At 49.8% G+C, this 26,002-nt stretch overlaps 1 protein-coding gene across 7 annotated transcripts in view; it reads right to left on the bottom strand.

Moving 5' to 3' along the window:
- Positions 1–26,002, bottom strand: part of ANKRD27 (ankyrin repeat domain 27) — a 52,279-nt gene that overhangs the window by 15,659 nt on the left and 10,618 nt on the right. For 6 of the 7 annotated variants that reach the window (XM_070044140.1, XM_060288600.1, XM_070044141.1 and 3 more), the window contains 19 exons: positions 20,003–20,113; positions 17,961–18,117; positions 17,247–17,401; positions 16,745–16,804; positions 16,212–16,265; positions 16,040–16,105; positions 15,876–15,952; positions 14,939–15,060; positions 13,787–13,865; positions 13,159–13,291; positions 9,486–9,578; positions 8,301–8,428; positions 7,714–7,796; positions 6,769–6,884; positions 5,463–5,555; positions 3,860–4,057; positions 1,877–1,936; positions 1,667–1,786; positions 600–644 (listed from right to left, as the gene is read on the bottom strand). In XM_070044140.1, coding sequence (XP_069900241.1) covers positions 600–644; positions 1,667–1,786; positions 1,877–1,936; positions 3,860–4,057; positions 5,463–5,555; positions 6,769–6,884; positions 7,714–7,796; positions 8,301–8,428; positions 9,486–9,578; positions 13,159–13,291; positions 13,787–13,865; positions 14,939–15,060; positions 15,876–15,952; positions 16,040–16,105; positions 16,212–16,265; positions 16,745–16,804; positions 17,247–17,401; positions 17,961–18,117; positions 20,003–20,113 — 1,950 coding nt within the window. The remainder of the gene's footprint in view (positions 1–599; positions 645–1,666; positions 1,787–1,876; positions 1,937–3,859; positions 4,058–5,462; positions 5,556–6,768; positions 6,885–7,713; positions 7,797–8,300; positions 8,429–9,485; positions 9,579–13,158; positions 13,292–13,786; positions 13,866–14,938; positions 15,061–15,875; positions 15,953–16,039; positions 16,106–16,211; positions 16,266–16,744; positions 16,805–17,246; positions 17,402–17,960; positions 18,118–20,002; positions 20,114–26,002) is intronic. The other variant, XM_070044142.1, reaches the window with a different exon arrangement.

Genomic DNA, 26,002 nt, shown 5'->3' with positions numbered 1-26,002 from the left:
AATGGAAGACAGAAAAAATTCCTTTCAGGAAGCCAAAGGCAAGCCAGGGGAACTGCCCACAGGCGTCTCCAGTGATCTCATCATAGATGTTCCCTGACACCTTAGCACCATCTCGTTCGGACACTTGCTTGTGAGCCCTTGGAGCCCCAAGTCTGAGACTCAGCCTCCCAGCCAGGGATTCACACCGCCCACAACTCCTGCAGGGCCACACCAACGCCCTCTGGGCTCTGGCCTCCCCTTCGCCACCTCCACCCTTCCCCACCCAGTCTGTTCACCCTGCTCCCGGCTAGTGGACTCTGGGCCCGAGCCCGCGCTCTGTGCCCCTGGACACAGGCTGGTCCTCTTGCCAACATCGCTGCCCTCCTGCAATATGAACGTCTAAAGGGCAGGGATAGGCTCACACTGCAGCTTTATTCCACCTGCCTCGTTACTTGCGGGGGGCACGTCACGCCCCATCAGCAAGTACTCGTGAAATGCACCCCTTCTGCGTGAACGTGAACAAAGAACCCTGACAGCTCCTGACCCACCTGGAGACAAGACACACGAGCACAGCTGCTTAAGCCGAGAGCAAGCTGCTGAAATTCCTTCTAAAAACTCACCATTTCTAGGTCTCCATCAGCAATGGCTCTTAAAAGCTTTTCTACCTTAATAAAAGAAAAAAGAATGTAAGGAAACTTATAATAATACAATAAGAATAGAAATAATAAAAACCTTCTGAAAACCTAGTAGCTTTCATGTGTCTCTTGATCTCATTCGGTATCTTTCAAACACATCCCCCGCACCTTCCGCATAAGGTCTATAAGATGACCTGCCATTCATGTGGCACGGTGGGACGACAGCCACCTGGGAGCACGAGCGCTTCCCAAGAGGGCAGCCACCCTTCAGAACTGCATCTATTCAGCTCTCATTATCTGCCAGCTACAGGTACCATGAGGGAGGGCACCCCCCCAGGAACGCCTCCAGGCCGCTGTTAGACTCTGGAGCATGCCTCTTGGCTTTCTTTCCTGCGGTTCTGCATCAAGCTAGGCTTACTGGGCCCTCCGAGAGCAGGTCACAGCCTGGGGGTGACAGCGAAGGAGGAGCCCGGGGCGGAGTCAGTGAGGGCTCCCCACCTGCAGGGGATGGGCACATCCACGCCATGGTCTGCTCTGTGGGCTGACAATGGACAAGGTCTAAGGTAGGTTAGACGGAAAAAAACACACAGACAAACAAAACAGGCTGAGTCAGCTTTACAAAACGCAATGTGTGAGAACATGTACACGTCTACATAAAGTCTGCAGGAAGTCAGGAACGAGACACATCAGGTTAACAGGGGTGCTGACGGAGAGGGGGATAAGGGCAGAGAATTTACTTCGTAAAATGATCTTAAAGCAGTGGACCTACAGGTGACTTTACCTGTACTTTTCTTAGAATACCCCCTTCCCATATCTCTCTCTCTCTCTCTCTCTCTCTCTCTCTCACACACACACCCACACACACACACACACACACACCCACACACACACACGTCCATCCATGAAGGGCAAGCAGGGTGAGGCTGGCCGGGCTCCCCTCGAGGGCTCTGACCTTCACCACAGCAGACACGCTGCCCCAGGGGCTCTCTAACTGGCCCCCAGAACACAGGCCGCCCCCCGCCCCTCTCTGCCCTCCGGTCTGGGGGCCTCACCTCCCTGTAGAACTTTCTGGGCTCCTCTTGCCTGGAGCTCAGCGACGCGGAGGAGAAGCTGGAAGCGCAGGAGCCCTGGCTGACGGAATCCACGGGGCACTGAGGGGGCCGCGCGGGCACCTGCAGCCAGGGAGCCCGGTGAGGGGTGGGTGAGGGCCAGACAGAGGCTGGTCTCAAGTAGGGCCGGCAAACGCAGCCCCGTTCTCTTACCTCTGAAGACTTCTGCCCCCTCTCGAAGGACGGATGGTGGGCTTCCATCATGGACAGAATCTAGGAGGCCAAAGGGGACGTGAAAAGTACTGAGATGGGTCGCCAAGTTCTCATCACTCCTATGGCCCCACTGCGCCCACCTCCTTGGAAAGCCGCGTGGCCCAGCCAGGCCCTCGGAGAGACAGGGGGGACACCAAGGCCCAGAGCAGGCGGGAACCTACTCAGGACCACGCTAATTTCAACAGCAGAAGCCAGTGCTCCCCACGAATGGGCTCAGCGGACAAGGGAAGCCCAGGCACAGAGGGGCCCCAAAGGCTGCCTCATCCGGCCTGGGCTGGTGGTCCACAGGCCTGAAGTGTGACCTTTCCACTGGCAGCCACGGGCCTTAAGTGGGACCAGCTCGGAGCTGAGCCCAGAAGGCCATCTGCTCCTTGTGTCTGCAGAGCTCCCTCTGGAAAGGCCTTTGGAGAAGCTCCAGTGCAGAGGTGCCCTCAGCCCCTCATGGACATCTCAGGCCAAGGGTGGTATCACCTAGTCCCATGGCTCTGGCTGCTGCAAAGCTGAGACCCCGTGAACGCATGGGCAGCTGAGGCCCCCGGGTCAGGAGCAGGGATTTAAACCTTCAAAAACCACACTCCTGGGCTTCCCTGGTGGCGCAGTGGTTGAGAGTCCGCCTGCTGATGCAGGGGACACGGGTTCGTGCCCCGGTCCGGGAGGATCCCACATGCCGCGGAGCGGCTGGGCCCGTGAGCCATGGCCGCTGAGCCTGCGCGTCCGGAGCCTGTGCTCCGCAACGGGAGAGGCCACAACAGTGAGAGGCCCGCGTATGGCAAAAAAAAAAAAAAAAAAAAAAAAACCCACACTCCTACAGGTCTTATGTTGTGTTCTTATCACACACACAAAATAATAATAATAATCGATAAATAAAGAGGGCGGGAGGGGACTTCTGGGGGTGATGGGTGCATTTGTGGCACAGACTGTGGTGCTGGTCTCATGGGTGTGGACTTGTCTCCAAGCTCAACAGTTGTATACACTAATACGTACAGCTTTTTGTATGTCAATCATCCCTCAGTAAAGTGGTTTAAAAACAAAAACTGTGCTACTCCTAGAAGAAGACATGAACAAACTAAAAGAACTCCCTAGAAGAGGACTGGAAATTATAAAACATCAAGAGGCAGAAAGTAGGGCCTGTGCAAAGGGAGACATTTGGAGACCTGCATTAAAACAACATCACCTATGTGAGCCACTAGCCGGGATGCTCTGGGCATCAGGACCTCGGATGGCCGTCGCACGTGGCCCTGGGCTTCCTCTGGCTAGTTGGCCAAACACGTTTCTCTGAGGACACCCCTTCAACAGAGCTGCTGCCTGGAGGTGAGACCTCTGGAAGCTGTTCCCAGCAACAGAGCTGCTGCTGGGAAGGCCTGGCCTCTGGAAGCTCCCATCGCTCCCCACCTGCTCATGAGCAAGCAGTGCATGACATGTGGCCCCAAACTACGTGCTTCCAGAAGTTACCAGCAGGATGGGCTAGTAGTTCATTAATGAATCATTTATGAAGGAAATTACACCCAACGACGTTCGAAGTTGGCCAAATCAGAATAAAGTTTTAGGCGCTGAGGGTGAAGGAACAGGAAAACAGAGCCGATGCTTGCTGCTTCCAACACCCTGTCCCCGCTCTTCCCGGCCGGAGCCACCGTCCATTTACTCTCACTCCACTTGCCCAGAAACCAACAGCACTCAGAGGCCGGGGCAAACCCTGCTGGGAGCAGCTCTTGGCATGACACTGTGAAAATCGCCTACTAAGATGGAAAATAAGATGAATAGGTAAAACCCATGAACGACCAGGTCCCGAGTGCAGCAGAGAAGATGCGGCCAAGTTCTAGCCTTGGGGACTAATGCACGGTTTGAACAGCTCGGCCAAGACCTAAGCTGCGGATGCTGATATCGTTTAAAGTCATACTGCTGCTCCGAGATGAAAAAGGCTACCTTTGAGTTTAACGCACACTTGAGGGGCGTTTCCTTCAGCCTGTTCTGGATCTCTGTGGACGCTCCGTTCTGCAGCAACGTCTCTATGATGCTTTGGTAACCCCAGCGGGCAGCGATGTGCAGGGGAGTGTCTCCTTTCTCGTTACCAATATCTAGTCTGCAGGACTGCACGTCATAGTAGACCAGAGCCTTCACACACTGCAAACAGAATGGGAAAGGCCGCTGTGAACTCACAGGCCCGGCCTTGGGCAGATCTGTGCAGCCCGCAGCCTCGGCCCACGTCCCAATTCGATCAAGGCACCATCTGCCAAGCAAACATACAGTAACAGAACATTAGACCTCCAGGGTTCCAGATCACCTGATCAGGACACATCGTTTTTGTTTTTGTTTTTAAAGAACCCAACTGCCAATCAATAAGAAATGGCTGAATAAATTGTCACACATCATGTGCAGAAAGGAGTCACCAGAGCAGGCCTGAGACCGCCATCCCCAGAAAGGCCTGCTTGCAAGGCTGGCCCCCTTGACCTGCGATACTCCTTGGGAGCTTGGATCTGGGGAGTGTTCTCACAGTCCCCTGACTGATGAGAGGGGCTCAGTGGGCCTAGTTTGCCCAACAGTGGTTTATGCTGAACACCTGCTGTCCTTCTGGGAGTCTGGAATGTTGAAATGTTCTAGGCAAAAGGGTGTTCACACGACCAGCCTCCAACCAAAATCTTGGGCACTGAGTCCCCAATGAGCTTCCCAGAAGGAAAACACTTTGCACGTGTTGTTAACGACCCGTTACTGGAGGAATAAGCTGTCCTGAGTGACACCACAGGGAGATGCGCTTGGAAGCCTGCACCTAGTGTCCTCCGGACTTCATCCTTGGACCCTCCCTTTGGCTGATTTTGCTCTGTGTCCCTTTACTGCAATAAATCACAGCTGTGCATACAACCATATGCTCATCCTGTGAGCCCTCCTAGCGAACCACTGAACTGGGGAGTGGTCTTAAGGACCCTGACACAACACACGTCATAGACTATGTGTCGCGATTACAGAACGGGTTAGATCTACATTTATTGACCTATGGGATGCCCATGATTAAGTTAGGAAAATAAGCTGCATAAAATCGTGTAGGGTATGATCTCGTTTTCGCTCATCAACCACCTAACCCAGGCTCAACCCACATCTGTATAAATCTACCTGGATATTAGCATGGAGAGAAGTGAGAGAGGGTGGTTAGGAAAAGAATAACACACACACACACACACACACACACACACACAGAGTTAAATATTAAGCAAACACGGAAATGATGAAATTCCTTGATATTTCTTTAAAAATATAAAATGTAAAAATTGAGTATGAAGAAAGGTAAGAAGCAGATGGTAGCGGAGATGAATGCACATGATTTCATTTCAGGAAAACACAATTATGTTTTAGATTTCTGTTATTTCAATACAGCATCTGTAATGTGTTTTTAAATTTTTTAATTAAAAAAATTATATGCCAAATGTTCCAATAACTGTCAACATAAAATACGACATTCAACCGACTGGAAATTCACTTTTCTCTGTGAGAAAGGGTAAACACGGCCGCCCTCGGCGCAGCAAGGACCACTTACGTCTTCGTGGCCGTAGGTGCAGGCCAGGTGCAGAGGGGTGTTGCCGTTGTTGTCTTGCACTTCGGTGCTGGCTTTGTAGTGCAGCAGCAGCAGCTTCCAAAGGAGAGGGGAGAGCAGTGAGCACCAGCAAGCCCGGCAGTGCAGGCGCGTGCTTCCTCAGGAGCACGGCCTAGAGCCTCACAGCGGGAAGTCGCTGGTCTCCATTTTCAACCTTATCTACTTACACTACAATTAAAATTATATCAACCCTATAATGGAAAATAATCTGAAAAGGAATGTATGTTATATATAGAGAGAGAAACACATTTTATATATATATATACACACACACATATATACCTGAATCACTTTGCTATACACCTGAAACTAACACACTGTAAATCAACTATACTTTTAAACAAAAAAAATTTTTTTTTTTTTTCGGTACGCGGGCCTCTTTCTGCTGTGGCCTCTCCCGTCGTGGAGCACAGGCTCCGGATGCGCAGGCTCAGGGCCATGGCTCACGGGCCTAGCCGCTCCACGGCATGTGGGCTCATCCCGGACCGGGGCACGAACCCGTGTCCCCTGCATTCGCAGGCGGACTCTCAACCACTGCGCCACCAGGGAAGCCCCCAAAATTATTTTTAATTTTAAAAAACCAAAGCAAAAAATATTATCATCACTCTCATCCTTCCTGATAAAAAGTTTAGAGATTACTAAAAAAAAAAAAAAAAAAAAAAAAAGAGTGGATATATGTTTATGTATAACTGATTCACTTTGCTGAACACGTGAAACTAACACAACATTGTAAATCAACTCTACTCCAATAAAAGTTAAAAATAGAAAAACAGAAAGAAAGAAAAACAACCCCCATCAATCACTAGCAGTAACTGAGGCACTTTATGTACCAAACAACTTAAGCTGAAATTGAAACGTCACTGATCGGCAAAATAATTTTGTCTTTCTAGTTTCTGGCCCGTCTTCTCATCAGTAGATGTTAAGTCTACGGGAAAGTCCATCTTGGGGCCCTATTTAAAATATTTCTAGTACCTAGGGGGTGGGTGAAGGAAAACCCTATCTCATTATTAAAAAGTATGATACAAAAAAAAGTTTAGAGATTAAAAAAAACCTACAGCCCCAGCCTTCCTCCCCCGTATTACCGTGACATTTCAAACCTACACCTAATAGCTTTTGCCCAGCAGACCCTCCGTGAGGTGCCTGAGACCCCAGCCCTCCCTGCGGCCCGACCGAGCCAGTGTGGAACACAGGAGGGGCCAGCCCTGCAAAGCCGCGTGCAGAGCCAGCCCGTCCGAGCCCAGATGCTCACCGTCACGCTCTGACAGCCCTTCTGACACGCAAGATGCAGCGGGGTGGAGCCATGGTAGTCTGTAGCGTTCACCACCGCGCCCTTGGAAACCAGAAAGTCGATGAGGGATGCCTGCCCTACAGAACAGAAGGGAAGAGAGCGGGCTTTCCAAACCCTGCAAGCGAAGCCATGGCATTATTTCACCCTCTCATTCCCTGGCACGAGACACGCCGGGAGGCATTTTTCTGCTTGGGGGGAACCACTGCTAACGTGAAGTCAGACTCTGCAGATTCCAAACACTCTAGGGTAGCCCCTGGAGGGGACTCGGCTCCAGTCCAGCCCCCAGCCACAGAAGGTAGGAGAAAAGAGCCTTAGACGTCCACAGAAGAGTCCATGGTGCATCAATCTACAGGATGGAATACTGCGCAACCAGTAAAACAATACTGCCATGGAGAAATGTTCTTACGTGTCGCCGAGTGAAAAAAGCACTGTACAGAAAAGTATGATCCCCACAGCATCATCTATTTTACACACACACACTCACAAGCATGCTGACATTTCAGACAGTCATGAATCAAAATGATCTCTGGGAGACAGGATGGCGGGTGATACTACAGATGCTTGTGTTTGTGTTTTCTACCTTGAAAGTGCACATTTTTTTTTTGCATGTGCACTTTAAAAGACAGTATAGCACAGAGAACTGTATTCAATGTCCTATGATGAACTATACTGGAAAAGAATGTTTAAAAAAAAAGAATAAAAAAATAAATTAAAGACAGTAAAGTTATATTTTTTAAAGGAGGAATATAAGAACCCCAATTCTGAGGCCATTCTCATAGTTCAGATTCAAGCCTTCCCTGGCTGGACCACCAGCCCAGGGGCAGTACCAAGCATCCACACGGTAAGACCCAGCAGCCACCCACTCTCTGCAGGGCCACCCTCGGCCCCATCCCTTTGCCCACGTACCGCAGAGGGCAGCCACATGGAGCGGTGTATGACCCCTGTCGTCTCTGGAGAATGGAGTGACAATGGATGGGTCATTCAGCCTCCTAAAAGAGAAAGAGGATACAGAGAAATACACCAGGGTCCTGGGACAAGAAGAGAGATCTCCAGGTATGATCCAAGCTGGGTCTCCTCTACCGTGTCCCAGAGAGCAGAAGCCCCGACTTCCGCAGGGCCTCTCTCCCCACCCATCCCTCCAGGCCTTGACAACCAGCAAAAGAGCCCAATAAGGATAAGGGGAAACCGGAAAGGTTACAGGCAGGAGCCGACAGTCCTCCCATCCTAAAATCCACTTTCCGAGCCTGGGGCACGCCCTCTGCCCACCTCCCCTGGTAAAGCAGCCGAGCAGGGTGCCAGGTATGTTTACAATCTTTATTCCACCTGATTCTCCAAAGGGACAGACGTTACTCTCTCCACTTCACAGCAGAGGAAGCAGAGTGCAGCAAGGATAAGTTCCTTATTCCAAATCTCACAGCAAACCAGTGGGTAAGTTCCGCCCAGGCCCCGAGTCTCCCCCTTCCTGGCGCTGAGCCCACATAGGACCCTCGTACCCTGAGACGAGTTTCTCACAGTCATCACAGAAGCACAGAGGGTGACACATCTTTTGGACGGCATCTTTATCTCGGTCTTCCTGGCTCAGAAGTCTTTCCACTTCTTTCTGGTTACCTGATGCGATGTGCTAAAAAGTGACATCAAAAGCACTATTGATGTGAAGGAACTATTCGCTCTCTAAGGTGTGAATTTTCTGAGCATCCTTACTGAAACACACATCTACGTATGGATGGATGAAACAATTTGCTCTCTGGGACTTGTTTCAAAATAATTTGGGTGGACGGGGAAAAGTGGGGCAGGGGACAGAAATGAAACAGGATTGGGAGATGGCTACACGGGAGTTCCTTAATTGCACTACTCTCTTTTATTTTTATAAATGTTAGGGTTTTTCCAAAACTAAAGAAACAACGACATGACAAAATTCCCAGAGCCGCAGGAGTAGGGGGGCAGTACATCCTGAGCCTTGGTGTAGACTTCGACCCCCATTAAAGGGTCAAATCGTCTAGGAATCCAGTAGAGCCTTGGTTTGCAGGACAGCTGCAATTATCACAAGACCCCATCAACAAGCGAACCTGCAGGGCTCACCTGTGAGGCCTGGATGTATTCCCCACAGGGAGTGAGATGTTCTGAGGGGTGCACAGCTCTGGGTCCTCCGTGGAACCCACCCTGGCCCCGGGTGGCCCTCTGACGGCTGCCTCGTAGGGAACCGCGCCAGCCTCCCAGCGGTAGATCAGATCTGAGGAAGGAGCCGCCTGCCTCTGCCTGAGGATCCGACCACCACCAGGTGCCTTGCTCCCAGCCCAGCACACTCACACGAACATCTGTAACTGGGGCTCCCGGAGCCAAGCAGAGGCGTCAGTTCTGGCAGAGCTGCCAGTGAGGCGCCACTGAGCTGACTGGGAAGGACCAGCCATGTTTCGCCAGATGGGGAGAGGAGGACAGCCGGGCAGAGGGTTCCACACGCAGGGCCCGGTGCCCTCGCTATGCTGCCCAGTGGGGCTACAGCGCAGCTCACGTCGGGGGAGACGGGTAGCCGAGCTGATCCAGCATCCGTATCGCTCCCTCGAGCACAAAATGAACTCCTGCACTGAACTACGCAGACCACCCTGATGGATTCTACAGAGGTGTGGGAGGATGGAGAGCCCCTCACATATCTGTGCCCGCAGGACCTCTGCGTGTCTTACCTGAAACAAGCAGTCAATGGGAGTTGAGGTCAGCTGAGACAGCAAGCTCATTCTCTGCTTAAGGAACAGTCTGTCGCCAAACCCCTCGGACTCCTGCAAGAAAAGCCGACAACCCGTTTTATCCCACGTCGTGAGCTGTCAGTGCAGATCCTTGAAAACAGAGGACCCAGGAACGCTCCCTGCTGTTTCCCACAAAACAGGACCGGCAGTGCCTCTCCCCGCCCCCAGGGAGCCACACAACAGACCCTCATCAGGCTGGGAGAGGGGCTCCCTGTCTGCCTCTCCAGGAAGTGGGGCTCTGATGACAGCTTCCCGGCAGGAATCTGGGAGGGGGCAGCACGATGGCTCCGTGTGTGTGTGTGTGTGTGTGTGTGTGTGTGTGTGTGTGTGTATGTGGAATGTGGCATCTCTAAGTGTGAAATGTGGCATGCACACAGCACCATCCCCCACGTGGAAACCTGGATTGTCCCGGCCTCCCCCTCCTCTCAAAACAACTGTCCTAATGCCTGCAGAGCCCTGTCCGCTGCATGTTACCTGGGTCCACAGACAGGGGAACCATGTGACAGGCTGGTCTACCCTTCCCAGTGTGAACCAGCAAGAGAGAGAAGGGTCCTGCTTTTTGAACATACTTACTAAAACATCAGACAACACGGCCACTGGCCCAAAGTCCAATAAAATATGGGGTCCACCCCAAGAATAAACTCAGGTCTTCACAGTACAGGTAATTTTTACCTGGCTATAGAAATCTAAAAATGTATCCTTTCTCTATGAAATCATTTCCAGTGAGACACTTCAATGCTCACTTGAGCACCTGTGACTAAATTGGTAACAAATTAACTTCCTCGAAAAGAATCTTGGTGGGAGACAGATGGAATTGTTTCCAGCCAGCTGCTGCCAGAAGAACTCACCAAACTCTGAGAAAATTATGGGAACATTTCTCTCTGTGGCCCCCTAGGTTCTGCCGAAGAGGTCCAGTTAAAGACAGAGGTGGCAGCATTTCTGGGGCCCACTGCCAAGCAGGGCCCCTCATGCCAGCCGCCCTCATGGGGTTGTCTTGGCAGACAAACACCAACCCTCAGACGTAGAGCTCCCTTTGCTCCCCGTCGGTATATGCTGTGTAAGGCTCGATCAACCTGTTTTATTCAGGGATCTACAGCTGAGCTGTAAATCAGAGAAACATCAAAGACCTTATTGTTCAGGTAAATTTGGGGCTCCTTCCTCCACTTAGGTGACTGTTTGAAGGGCACTGATGAAAAGAGGCAGGTCTTCCAGGACTGACTGGTCAGGGAAGAATGAGCAACCAGAAGAGATAGCATATCAGCTAAGACCAATTCGGGAAGAGGTAAATACTATTTATTGGAAGCCCAGTAATGTGAAAAAGACCTGCAAAGCTGGAGCAGAGAAGGGTGGAGATCCTTTCAAGGTTCTCCTCCATTTTTTTCTGTCCACAAAGGTAAATCTAGAGTCATCCCAGTAATGGTTATTTTCAAAACAGCTCAAGTCTTCATTAATGAACATGCTTAAAGAATGTTTACGGTCATCTCAAGTATGATTATGTCTTGGGGAGAAAATTTCTGTGAAACTCCATTATAGTATATAAAGAGTCAACAGTAAAACATTATTTGATTTCCTAACACTTAGTCCTTAATGCTTTTCAGAAACCTCACCTGCTGTGTGGAGATACACTTGGGCTCTTTCCCCGGGAAATTCTATCAATACCAACAAGCAGCCGTGGCCTCGCACTTTCCTAGACGGAACTGCACTAAGGCACAGGCAATGCCACAGACGGAATCCCAACGCTGGCATCACAAAAGACAAGGAAGCCACAACACCTGCTCTGTCCATAAAGGTAGAAGGACATCTCTCAGGCCTGACCCACTCAAGACCCAAGGCTCGGGCTCCATGGCCAGCCGAGAGGATGATGCAACCTTGTCGCAATTCCAGGGGGACCAACCACCCTCCAATCCGGGAGGGCAGGACCAGGGTCTGACAGCCCAGACAAGACGGGCGCACTGGGCTGTGTCCCCCCCTTGCCCACCCAAGCTAATGGCCATCCTTGGGGCTATCCACGCAGGATGCACCCGACAGCCAGGAAACAGAGGCATCCAGATGCCGGTGTTGCCAGATCAAGGAAGGGCATCAGTATCACGTAACACTTCAGAAAGGCACTTTCAAATATGCCATTGGATCCTCGCAACCACCTGGCAAGGGTGAAATACATAACACGATCCCCAGTGTAGAGAGGAGGGACAGAGGCTCAGACAGACAAACTGACTTGCCCAAGGGCTGGACTCAAACCAACACCAGCACAAGAGGGGCCACCCCTCAAACACTGTCACAATCCCACTTGGAATATTTTCTGAAGGAAAAGTATGTGTGAGAAGCTGACTGTTAGTGTTTGGTCAACCACCTGTTTACTCTCTGGCCAAAGGCCTTCAAGCGTTGGACTTCCTGCCTACATGCCACGGAAAGTAAGAAAGCAGGATGGTTGTGGTACAGGATGGGTGCAGCGAGGGGACGGGAGTACCTTCAAGAGGTGGGCACCTCCCTCCAGGTGACAAGGGGCACCCCTGGCCCCAGCAAGGAGCATCAGGCAAGTCCTCTGCAGGGTAGTGGGTCCAGGAGGGGAGACCCATCAGAGGGAAAGAACCAGAAGGGCAGGGCCATGATGAAAAACCTCTGCAGGCACCATGGGAACAACACGTGTTCCTAGAACCTCACAGAAGACAATTCAAACTAAGAAATCTTGCTGCCCAACTCTGGAAGTGAGCAGCATCTCTCTTTTTTTTTTTTTTTATAAATTTATCTATTTATTATTTTATTTTTGGCTGCACTGGGTCTTTGTTGCTAGGCACAGGCTTTCTCTAGTTGCGGGGGCCACTCTTCGTTGCGGTGCACAGGCTTCTCATTGCTGTGGCTTCTCTTGTTGCCGAGCACGGGCTCTAGGCGTGCAGGCTTCAGTAGTTGCAGCATGTGGGCTCAGGAGTTGTGGCTCGCGGGCTCTAGAGCACAGGCTCAGTAGTTGTGGCGCACGGGCTTAGCTGCTCTGCAGCATGTGGGATCTTCCTGGACCAGGGCTCGAACCCGTGTCCCCGTGGCAGGCAGATTCTTAACCACTGCGCCACCAGGGAAGTCCCAGGACTCTTGGTTTTTAATACAGAAATCTCTTTATTCGATTGATTTCAACTTTGCAATTTCTGTGAGTACTGTCATGTTTTGCTGGTTGGTATGGCAGTGAAATAAGCCAGCAGTGCAATCTTGGTTCAAGAGTCTCACAGTTCTCATGGGAACATCATCGCCTCCACTAGCCAAAGCTCACCAACCAACCAAGAAAATAATAATAGGGCCACTGAGTCCTGAAAACTGCAGACGTTAGTAATCTCATCTCCTGCCCATCATGATCAGGATACCCCAGTTCACCGCTTCTAGCTTCCCCTTCTGCCCGTGTGCTTTTGAGGATGACAAGGATTAATGAAGCAGATCAACAATGTGAAGGACAAGATAACGCGCAAACTTTCACAACCTACGGGGGGCTAGTGTTCACTCACTGGGCTGAGGCCCCATTCTCTCGGGAGAGCATCTCTGACGGCCCCTCCCCCACACTACCCTGAGAACCCCATCACACACGCCGTGACACCCACAAGAAAAGGGCAGAGAAGGAGGGAGGTCTTACCAGTGGCTTAACGGAGAGGCTTCCCTGCCGAATATATTCAATTGCAGCCTCAACTGAGGTCAGGCAGTACCCCAGTTCATCTTTTGCTGAGCTGCTAAATCTGAAGTTCTTGATGTAACTCAAATTTGCCATCCTAACAGAGGGAAGAAAGAAGTTTTATTGTTGTACACCCAATTAACACTTTGGCCGAAGCAATGCTGTTGGCTTCATCATCAAGTCGGCTGGCTCCTGGGAGCCAGGGCTGCTGTCCCTGGGTCTTTATCTAGAGGGAGCACAATTAGGAAATAAGTGAAGCTACTTGCGACTCTCCTGGAATGGGCTAGTTTTTAGAGAGCTGGTAATTATACAGGGAACTTGCATTTCTGTGGGAAAAGGACGGGCTTTGGAGCCGGACAGAATTGGAGTCTGCTTCCCGCTCAGCCACTGACTAGCCACATGCTCCAGAATGAGAAACGTAAGCTCGCTGGCTCAGTTTCCCCATCTGTACATGGAATGACAGCCACCCCTTGCAGGACGAAAGCAGGGCAGTACCTGGCTCATAAGGGGCACTCAGTTTCCTAGAGTGACACTAAAACCACCCCAGTACAGTGCTGCCATTTTGAAAAAGCATTTTAACAAAAAATGTTACCAATTAGGGATCTCTGTTTTCACAAGCAAATACAACAGGACTGATAGCAGATCATCAGCGCACATGGTCTCCAAGTTAACTGCAAGGGGGAAACACATGTTCAAAGCCATCCTGGGACTCAAATGGACCGACAAGTGTTATCAACTCCCCACCACCATCCAACCCACAAAACCACAATCCAGGAAGATGACACATCAGGGAGAAATTCAATCGCACAATTTCCTTTCTAGCGTCCTGAATAGATGTCAGACTCCAGGGGAAAATGAATGCTTCGCATCCTCAGAACACGTGCAGGAGAAGCAAACTGCAAGCAGACCACCCCTCGCTACCTCCCGGGACAGATAAAGAGCCCGAGGAAGTCAGCAATGGTGGATACAACTTGAAGGCGTGCCCGAGGCACTGCCAGAAGCCTCTTTCCTCCGGGATCATTTCTGTTTTATACACCTCAGAGTCTAATGCCGACCTGCAGCTTGACTCTACTGTTTTCATTAAAATTTTGTTTAAGTAATCCATTCACACATTTAAAAGTTCAAAGAGTACAAAAGAGCCAACCGTGCACATCCCTCCCATCCCTGCCACCCAGACTTCTTTCCCAGAGGCCACTGCTGTTGCTTCCCACGTACCTGTCCACAGACAGTCTATGATCTCCCCATTGTATATATGGATACAGAGTCACCCCCTTTCCGCAATGCTGCTGGAAGGGTACCATACACACTCCTGTTCTTTCATTCATTGATAATACGCTTCGAAGATCACCCCCTATCTGCCCACACAGATCTGCCTTCTCATTACTTTTTTCTTAGCTTATTTTGTTTTTACTTTTTATAATGGAAAATTTTAAACGTATACAAAATTAGAGAGAACAACTTAACAGCTGAACCCCCATGTTTCCATCACCAGTTTGGCTCGTTTTTGAGGCCGCTGCTTCTCCACCAGCATTTTCTCACCCTAAAGACGCCTCACCTACCCTGCCCCCCGACCCCCATTACTAGGCACCCGCTCCTCAGATCCGACGCCAGGGCACTCACACAGAAATGCTCTGTTGCCCATCCACCCATCTCTATGAGCCTTTAAGACGACTGCTTCTCAACAGACGTTTGCAGCTGGATGTATGCAGCCACCCCACTGCAGGTCCCTTCACCGAGCACACACCTCTCTGGCTGGGAGACTGGGTGATCAGCTGCACCACCTTCCACAAACAAGCCAGCTTCTGCTGCGGGGACGTGCACCTGTTCAGCTGAGCCAGCTCCCTCTTGGCACGAGGTATGTTGAAGCTGCAAAATAATTTGGAAAGTGACCACATAAGACCACGGTGTGAGGGCCCTCCTTCTCGGATCTAATCCCATACCTCAGATTCACATTTCTTACAGCAAACCGTAAGTAAAGACAAACAAAACTAGAAACTCAGAAGTAATCGGACTCGGGTCACTGGCAAAACCCAGCAGCTTTCAAGGTGCCAATCAAGCTGCCAGGTGATGTAGCTGCACCAGAAAATTAGGAAAAAAAATCAGCAAGCCTTAGCCCCAGAATGAAATAGGCCAATGGGCGGGGAGTTTAGACATAAACAATTTAGATTTTTTTTTTTTTTTTACTTTTTGGCTGAGCTGCACGGCATGCGGGATCTTAGTTCCCCAACCAGGGATCGAACCCGTGCCCCCTGCAGGGAAGCACGAAGTCTTAACCGCTGGACCACCAAGGAAGTCCCTAGACATTTTTGTAATAAAATGAAACTTAATCCAAAAGGAGATGCCCCTAAAGCAGGGGTCCCTCAGACTGGCAGGTGAGGAGAGACATCTGTGTGCAGGGCCCACCTGGGTGAGCTGCGTGCCTGCCCAGAGACCAGCTGTGTACGACTCCACCCCTTCTGGCTCCCACTCACCGGATGCTGGCAGGCGGGTGCAGGAGCATGCCAGCTCCGAAACAGTCATCTGCCAACCTCAGCCCCTTTATCTTTGGTCACAAATAACTGCCCTGCTCCACGGTCTGAACCATGTCAAATCAGTGCCGCCACTGCTGCTTCGGGGTGGGGGGGGATGGCGAACGGTGCCCCAGCCCCTGAGGACACGGCCACAGCAGTGCAAACCCTTACCTGAACTCAGGTTTCACACCAATATCCTTCTGCTGAAGATCTTGAAGGCTCCTTGTGATTTTGTTAAAGGCAGCATCCTAACAAGAGATTTTAATGAAGCTTCAAATGTCTTAAAAGGCTTAGAACAGGGCTTCCATCCTGGACGATGATGATGGAGAACCTACCTCACTTGCCTCCATGGTCCCCACATATTTAAAGATCAGGTCGTAAATATCATGCTGGACATACATCTGTGAAATCAACAGGACCCAGTTCAAGGCATGTGAGTGGGGGGTGGGCAACAAAGGAGCCCCCGGCACTGCCGTCTTCTCTCCCCTCGCTGCCCTGGCCCCTTACCTCTACGGCCTGTTTCATCAGGTTCATCTGGGCCTCCTGCTTGGCGAGCACTTTCTGGAGGACAAGACGAGTACAGTTACAGAGCATGGACTAGCATGTGGGCAAACTGTAAGTCTCTCTCTCTCTTTTTTTTTTTTTGGTTTATTTAGTTGATTCACAATGTTGTGTTAATTTCTGCTGCACAGCACAGTGATTCAGTTATACATATATATACCTTCTTTTTTTTATATTCTTTTCCATTATGGCTTATCACAGGATGTTGAATATAGTTCCCTGTGCTATACAGTAGGACCTTGTGGTTTGTCCATCCTATATATAATAGTTCACATCTGCTAACCCCGAACTTCCACTCCATCCCTCCTCCAACCCTCTCCTCCTCGGCAACCACCAGTCTGTCCTCTATGTCCGTGAGTCTGTTTCTGTTTCGTAGATAGGTTCACTCATGGCATATTTTAGATTCCACGCATAAGTGATATATGCTATTTGTCTCTCTCTTTCTGGCAGGTGTCTCTTTTGAACATCGTGCTGCTTACCAGGTGGGAGTCCCTCAGCAGCTGCTGGAGGCATCTGGTGTAGAGAGCATTCACGGAGTCCTGTGCAACACAGAGCAGAGAGAGGTCACCCTCATGATCCGAGGCCACGACACAAAACCCGGGACATGTAACATGTCCTGGGGCAAAGAGAACATTTCACAAAATGGATTTCCTGGGTGACAAGCTCTAAATCCTAAAGCAAGCTTATCAAATCAAGTGTGTGATTTGTTTTTCAACTTTTTTTAGGTACATGCATTAAAAGTAGGAAAAAAAATTCCCCTTAGGGTTAACATAGATGATAACAATATTCATCTTTATACTTCTCTGTGATTTTCAAGTTTTCTACAGTGGTCTGTAGTACTTTTATAGGTAAAAAGAAACATTTAAACAAAACTTCCAACGATGGAGGCAGCAAAGTTACAGAGTGAACTGAGAGGGATCCTGGTGCTCTGAACTGGCCTGAGACAAAGCACGCTTAGCAAAGCAAGACACGGCTACTGACTATGTGATGACGGAGGCTCTTTCTTTCACACTCTCTGAACGTTCGCTGGAAAGAGGCGATGTTCCTGTCAAATCTCTCTGCATGTCTTCCCAAAAACTCTCTCACGTCTTCGATGGTTTTCAGGGAAAAGGGATCTGAGGGTGTTGAAGGCTCTTCTGAAAAAGAGACAGAGGGTCAGGCTGGCTGAAGGCTTCACTGTTTCCTAACAGCGCAAGTCCCACAACCCTTTGCCCTGCTCCTCCAGGATCTGACGCTCCATCTTCCACAGGAGGAGAGGGATGACCTTATTTCAAGATATTGCCCAAGAGCAGCCCAGTTGGGGGTCCAGAGAGCCTGGTCCTCTTGAAGCCCTTTCCTGGGACCAAACCTGAATTATCTGGGACCCTAGGCATGACCTGTGAGGCTGTGGTGAGGAAGCCCTGATTCCTGACAATAAGAGCCTCAGATAGGAGCGTTTGGCACATTAATTGTTATCTCAACTTCGTGGAGCACCAAAGAATTATTACCTGTTAAAAATAATGAGATCTAGGGCTTCCGTGGTGGCACAGTGGTTGAGAGTCCCCCTGCCGGTGCGGGGGACGCAGGTTTGTGCCCCGGTCCGGGAAGATCCCACATGCCGTGGAGCGGCTAGGCCTGTGAGCCTAGCCGCTCCACGGAGAAAGGGGATTTTCTCCCAGGAGAACCCCAGGAGAAAGGGGTTTTCTCCCAGAATACCTGAACTCTCTCTCTTTTCCAAAGGATGGGCTATGCACAGTATGCTGAAACTTTCTTCTTTTTCATTGTAGAAAGTTTCTTCAAAGAGAATGGGCACGGAGAGAAGACAGGCGAAACCAGCTCCTAGTTTAATCCTGTTTCCTTGGATAAAGACATCCTGGAACAAGAGAGCCGTCACTGCACCAGCAGCCCGTGTGACTGCCGACCCCTCAGCCTGGTCCCCATCCGGCACTTCACCCCACCCGCCTGCCTCTGCTCCAGTGTGGGTTTGGGGGGGCACCAACACTCTTCCAGCTTGCTTTCTGATCCTAACATGTTTTCTTCCCTCTTTGTTCACCCTGTCACTCCAGCTACACAGTACCCTGATTCTTTTCACATGTTGCTACCCAAAAGCACCGTACCCTCCGCAAAAGGAAAAAGTAAGAAGGTTCTCCTCTCTGAATAAGAGATCAGAATGACCCGACGCTGCGACCCAGAAGCACCAAAGGCTGCGCGCTGCATCCCCTCCACGGCTCATCACTCTGGCCGTGGCCAAGGTGCCCGGGAAGACCAGCCACGATGAGCCCAGTGCCTCTGTTCTCTTGGTAGATTTGGGTACCAGGAAGAGAACAAGTAAACTGACGGGCAGCTGTGGTGAGCAGATCCCTGGCAGGAAAATGGAAGCATGCTTGGGAGCCACAGGGCTGCAGACCACCCCTCACCCCAGACTGGCGTACTGGTACCCACCCCCCTGGACCCATCCCTCCTTGACGCCCCCCCCAATGCCCACGGCCCCGGCTACACCAGTGTGGGCCCCCACTCCTGACTGCGGGTAGGCTGGGGACCACGGCCAGTCCTGACCAGGGATGGAACCTCCCCCTCTCGGAACCTATCTGCTTCCGCTTAAAAAAAATAAGAGAATGCCTACCCCAAAGTTAACATCAACAATGAGACAGACTGATGTCACATGCCTCCTGACACGATGCACTGAGAGAGATAAAACACCCTTCCGAGGCGTTCCTACTGAAAAGGCATAACTGCGATCTAATCATGGGAAACATCAGAGAAACCCACACTGAGGGAGAGTCTACAAAGCAAGACAAAAATGTCAATGTCATGAAAGACACAGACTGAGGAACCGTTCCAAATAGAAGGAAACTAAAAAGACTAACCACTGAATACACTGCATGATCCCAGACGTGATCCTGGATCTAAAAAAATAGATCTTTTTTGCTATAATAGGGTATTACAACTAGCAGAATTTGTTGAAGGACAGTATGCTGGGACTTCCCTGGTGGTCTAGTGGTTAAGACTCTGCACTTCCAATGCAGGGGGCGCGGGTTCAATCCCTGGTCAGGGACTAAGATCCCACATGCTGGGGTGCGGCCAAAAAACCCAAAAAAGATTAAAAAAGGACAGTATGTTGGAGAAGCGTATTCTATCAATGCTAAATTTTGTGTGATCACTGTGCTGTATTATAGGAAATACACGTTGTTTTGAAGCAAAGGGACATGGTGTCTGCAACTTTTAGTCTTTCTGAAAAAGGTTCAGAAAAAGTAATAATGTGTGGTGTAGACAGATAGAGAGACAGACAGATGGATAGATGGGGATAGGGGTGAGGAAATAAAACAGATGTGGCCAAAATGCTAACAGCTGACCAATCTGGGCAGAAAGGTATGTGAGAGTTCTCTGTACCTTACTGAAACTTTCTATAGGTTTGAGATGATTTCAAAACAAAAAATTCTTAAATTAGAAATTCGTCCCTGATCCCAAGGGCACTGGGGATAAACAGCTTGCTCTGACAGGGCCTCTCTGGGGAGGTGTCCCAGCCACTCCCCTACTCCCCGGCAGAATACCCACGGGCTGAGGGAGAGGTGCCCGGCCCCGCCTCACCTCCTGGCTGCAGCCAGCTCCTCCGCCCTCAAAGGTAGCAGGGCTGCTGTGGTGTCAAAGCCATCACGTAACACAGACGTGAAAGGGTGAGAAGCAGGATTCTCTCCCCTCCCCCACTCCCAAACACTGAGTGAGTGGCCCTGGTTGACCCACAAGAAACGAAAGAGTACCTTTCCATTTAAGGTCTGAAAGTGTTCTTCCACTGGGATCAAAATATAGGACTCAAACTGACAAGTAGACTGAACACTGCCTGACAGGCTTCCTTTGCAGGGTACTAACACCTGGAAAAAAACAAATTAGGGTGAATACTCAACAGACGTGTCATTTACAACTTCAGCAGAACACGAGGCATCTCAAGATGCTCCAGCAGAACTGCCACGGGGACCTCCTGGCAGAGAGGACCTCTGGGGTCACTGGCCAAAGGGGCAGCAGCTGATCTGTTGCCACTGTGATGGAAGCTGAGGCCCCCACCCAGCCGAGGGAGGAAGCACACGCCTCCCCCATCCTGGGGCCTCAGACCGGAGGGCTCACTCCCACCCCGCTGGGCCCTCCCTGCAGCTACCCCAGGGGCCCCCTCTGTCCTCAGCAGGCTCAGGAATGATTCCAGATGAAGAAACGATAGTTTGAAAAGTACAGAAAAGTGAAACTAAAAAATCGCACGGCATCCCACCACCTGAATGATAAACGCAGCACAATGAAGACAGTTTCCTTCCCATCTTCTTTCTATGCTTTTTTAAGCTGAACTGTGATCACAGTTTGTTTTACTAGCCACAGAAATACAGTTTCCTATTGCAGGCTGCCACCTCCACCAGAGATGTCTCAGGTGCCAGACTGTGTCTCTGGGGCAGCCTCAACCTGAAACGTGAATTTTGGTCCCACCGTGGCCACCATGTTGACCGGGCACCAGCTTCTTTGCTCAAAACAGCAAAGGCAACCACACGTGTATCTGTGCTCGACCCAGGGACTCACGTTTAAGAGGAATCTCTCAGATTCAAGTGCACCTGGGAGACGACGACCAAAGTGGTGATGTCCCTCAGAGCCCCAGGTCCTAAAGCAGCCTGGCGCAAGGCAAGCAGCTTCTGCACTATCCCCGCTGGACAGACAAGGAAACCGAGGCTCAAGGAAGTGCAGCAACTTGTCCAGGGGCACGCAGCCAGTGAGTGACAGAGCCAGGACTCAACCTCCTGTTCCCCACCTCACCACAGCCCAGTCCTGTGGCCTCCTGGAGGCCAGTGCTGGGAGCAGGGAGCACAGCCCAGCATATGCTGGAGTTTCCTCTGTGAAGACACCACGAAACTCTGGGGCCTTCAAGAGCAGCTGTCATTAGGAGCTTCCTCAGGCAGGTCAGAAAGAGCTTCTCTCCCCACGAGGGATACGCCAATTGCTCACGGCAGAAAAGGGAGGCCCTCGTTGATGGAAGATCACAACTGTCTATGAAGTGGGCTTGCCTCTCTGCAAAAAATCAAGACTGAATCAGACCCAGAGCTAGACTTAACTACCAAGTTCAGGAAATACAGAGACCAGAGGACCATGGTAAACACCACCACAGGACTGCAACCGGCACAAGCCAGAAGGCAGGAAACTCTACAGGATGAATGACCTTGATACTTGAATTGTGAGCAAAGAAGGAAAACGAGGAAAGTGGGGCTTATAGTTAAAAAAACAGACTGTGGTGATGATTTCACAAGTCTACACACATGTCAAAATGGATCCAGTTTTACACACTGAGTAGGTACAGTTTAGTTGTTCTTTTCAAAGTTTAGCTCAAGAAAGTTAGGAGGAAAAGAGATTTAAAAGGCATACCAAGCAACAAGAATTTACTGTATAGCACAGGGAACTATATTCAATATCTTGTAATAACCTATAATGGAAAAGAATCTGAAAAAATATATATATAGATAACTCAAAAAATATATAAATATATAACAAAAAATATATATATAACTTTTATATATATATAAAATATATATATATAACCTATATAAAAGATATATATATAATAACCTATAATGGAAAAAAATCTGAAAAAAATATATATATATAACTCAAAATATATATATAAAACAAAAAATATATATATATAACATTTATATATATATAAAATATATATATATACAACTGAAAAAAAATATATATATATATAATATATATATATAACTCAATCACTTTGCTCAATCACCTAAAACTAACATAATACTGTAAATCAACTATACTTCAATTTTTTTAAAAAAGGCCTACCAATCCAGAATAATGTGTGGATCACCTTTGGATTCTGATTTAAACAAACCAACTGGAAAACAAACAAAAAATTATGAGATAATCTGGGAAATTTGAACAGTGACTAGACATTTCACAACAGTAAGGAGATACTGAAGAATTTTTTAGCTGTGATAATGGTATGTGATTACTTTTTTAAGTCCTTATCATTTAAAACTACATTCCTACATATTTACAGATGAAATCACATGACTACCTTATATAATTTTCTGGAATTTGCTTCAAAATGGTCCCCTGGCTAAGGGGAGAGGGCAGCAGGGATAGAAGTGAGATATGCTGGCATCTGAGCTGGGCACTGCGGAAGCTGAGTGATGGGGGCGTGGGGTGCATTGCATGATTTGTTCCACTTGTACATGTTTGAAATTAAACATAATAATTTTTAAAAATTTTTCAGATAGCCAACTTTATTCAACTAATTATTAAAATTTAGTTTGGTTTTTCTGTTTTTTCTTCATTCAATATTCATGACACTGGGCACTGTTGGAGATATGGTGCTTTGTCCTCATGGACATTACGTTCTAAGTGGAGGATAGAGATTTCTGAATAATAAAACACATATTCCATATATCAGTAAGTTCTATGCAGAAAATAAAGCAGAATATCAGGACAGAGAATGACTGGAGTGGGGCAAGGGTTCGCTAACTCAGGTAGAGTGGTTACGGAGGTCTCTGAGGAAGTAGCTTTTGAGCAAGGAATGGATGAAGAGAAGGAACCACCAACTAAAGATCTAAGGGAAGAACATTTTTGTCAGAAGAAAGCATGTGCAAAGGTCCTGAATGGGCTTGGTGGTAGCAGATATGGAATGAGAAATGGGGGAGAAAAACATAAAAATTTTAAATGTTAATGAAAGTGCAACTTAAAGAAAGAAACGGGAGGCCCTCAGGTATGAGCCAGAACTGAGAAACGGCCTCAAGGTTCCTAGGTGGCCTCAAGGCAGCCGTGAACACAGAAAGATCTTGGAAACCCGAGGGTTGGCCCCAGGCCAGGGGACAGCATGAACCAGGCCTAGGGGATGTTTACGCAGGCCAAGGGATTGCCCCACTCCAGCTCAATGGATCAAAGAGTCACATAGTCCCATCTGAGGAAGGGCCTCCAAGGGACCAGCAACTTCTGAGGTGCTTCAGAGACACCCCACCCCTGTCCCCACACCTGTGACTGCATTCTGTGAGCCTGTTTACACACACCTTCTCCGCCTCCTTAGCTTGAATAAGGCATGACCGGGTGAATCCCCATCACCAAGCACACTGCTCACCATACGGTAGGTGCCAATCAATATCTGTTGAGTGCACTGGGGGCCTCCAATTTCAGGGACTCCCCCAAAGTTTTCAGGCAGACAATGCTGCCCGGGGCACTTCATTGCAAGCACAAGCCAGGGCTGGCTCTCTGTGGTCCCATCCATCTCCACCAGGATCCTGCTGAGACCGGGGTGAGGAAGCCAGCCACGGAGAAGTAGGGTGGAGCAGCTATGAAGCCACCCTCCGGAGACAGGGCCAGGTGCCTGGGGGCTCTCGTAAGATGGAGGTTCAGACTACCTCTGGAACAGAGGTCATGGAGTTGGTTTTTGTTTGTTTGTTTATTTGTCTGCATTGGGTCTTGGTTGTTGCACGCGGGCTTTCTCTAGTTGCGGCGAGTGGGGGCTACTCTTTGTTGCAGTGTGTGGGCTTCTCATTGCAGTGGCTTCTCTTGTTGCGGAGCATGGGCTCTAGGCACGCGAGCTTCAGTAGTCGTGGCTCACGGGCTCAGTAGTTGTGGCTCGGGGCTCTAGAGCACAGGCTCAGTAGTTGTGGTGCACGGGCTTAGTTGCTCTGCGGCATGTGGGATCTTCCCGGACCAGGGCTCGAACCCATGTCCCCTGCATTGCAGGCAGATTCTTAACCACTGCACCACCAGGGAAGTCCCGAGGTCATGGAGTTTTAACAGCCAGTGTGGAGGACACAAACTTTACAGTGACCAAGCAGACCATAAGTTAGGGACCTACTCAGTTCAGAGCTTAACAATAAAACTTTTTATTATAGCCCCTTTATAAAATTTTTTAAATAAGTAATCATCATTAAAGAAGAGAAAGAATAAAAGCAAGAAGCAGCATTAGTCTTATCACCCCAGGGTGCCCTCCTGACTCCTCACCAGGCTGGGTCATCCACTCCACAGGAGCCCATGACCACTTCTGTCCTAATACTCATCCCTCTGTGCTGCAAATGGCCTGTTTCTGGGATTCCCTGAAGGCATGCTGTGTTCCCCTTTCATCCATGTAACCCTGCAAACCCAACACAGTGCCTAGATGTTCAATGTCTGTCACCTCAATCTATACTAAACAAATCCTGAGAACTAGAATATGGACCTCAGCACCCTTAGCTCAGCTGTATGGGTATTTACTGGAAAGTCAGTTCTCTGGAACGTGGAAGCCATTGCTGCTGGGTTCTTAGGCTAGCCCTCAGAAGCCTGAGTACCCCATAATTAGAAGGCCACAATAAAAGGACCAAATTTAATCCCCTTTTGTCATTTTTGTTTTTCCTACAGGCAAATGGACCCACCTGCAGTCCACCAGGGAAACCTAGAGAACTTTTGCCATAGCTGCATGGACAAGAGACCCAGGGGTACAGCAGGCCTGCCCAGCTGGCTCTGAAAAAGCCACGGTGCATAATAGCTGGATGGTTACAAGAACAGATGACCATGAGAAGCAGTGTATGGGTGCCACAGGCCTCTGGGCTTGGAATGGGGGGACGGTGGGAGAGGAGCCTCCACGGATCAGTCAAAGAGCGGATGGTAGAGGATGTGGAGGTAGTCCCATCAAAGGCGGCCAAACCCGGGGAGGGGCTGGGGCAGGTGAGGGGCCCGCCAACCTCCACCCTCAGCCGGCATGTGAGGGCGGGGCCCAAGCTCGGCTCGCAGGGGGAAGAGGGAAGGCAGTTAACCCTGGGGATACACACATTCAAAAGTCGTGACTTCACACTTTTAGAGCCCACTAAAGGACTCTAATCCCCAGGGAAGATTCAGGGGCCGCCAAAGTTGGCCCAAAGGCCAAGCCCCATGGAAGGAAATTCAGCATTCACCTGCTGAGGTCACGTGGGTCCTTCAGCAGTGGCAGAAAGGATGGGTGCTCTTCTAGAGGCCCCTGGGATACTCTACTGCTTCATTCAACCAACGGACACGGAAGGAGCACTACAACAGATTAGACAGGGATGAGCCGGGGCTCCATCACACGGCCAACAGTTGGCAGGGGCTAGTCACCAACACCTGGCCAGGCTGAGCAGGATGGCAAGAGCTAGCTCCTTCCCACAGCTGACCTGCGCTAAGGAGTTGGCCTTGCTGATTCTCGAGTCCACCGAACGAGGCCAAGGAAGGCCCGAAATCTAGTGCTGCCCAGTGTGGGCCCCAAGCAGCCCCTCATGGATCTCAGTGGGGGCTGCAGTAAGGGGCCTAGGGCACCACTGGAATGCAGGATGACACAGCTTAAGAAGCATCTTTCTGCAAATCTCCTGAGCTGTTTTGCAGATGTGAACCACGCCCCACGCCCCCCCGACACACACACACAAATGGAAGAACTACTAGAGGACATAGCCCAGGCCTCTTGGAGCCTAAGGACTGATAGCCCCTGTGACACCACCCTGCTGCCTCGCCATCAGCCAATCAGAGAGCTGTGTACAAGCTGATCACATATCATTCGACACCCCCCCGCCCCCCCCAGTGTCGGGCTGGCAACACAGTGATGAGCAAGACAGACAGGTCCCCCAGGGCTTCCTGAGAAAGAACTGCGGGTCCACAGTGTAGCATCTTAAAAAGAGAAAGTTACATAAGATGACACACTCTTATCTAGACAACATTTTTTTTAAATATCATAGAACAAAGATGGGAAGGAAGTATTTCCCAAGTTGGGTCAGGCCCTCCCATTTAAC

The sequence above is a fragment of the Globicephala melas genome, chromosome 19, assembly GCF_963455315.2.
Source record: "Globicephala melas chromosome 19, mGloMel1.2, whole genome shotgun sequence".
Taxonomy (NCBI): domain Eukaryota; kingdom Metazoa; phylum Chordata; class Mammalia; order Artiodactyla; family Delphinidae; genus Globicephala; species Globicephala melas.
This window is presented reverse-complemented; position numbering and strand designations above follow the sequence as displayed.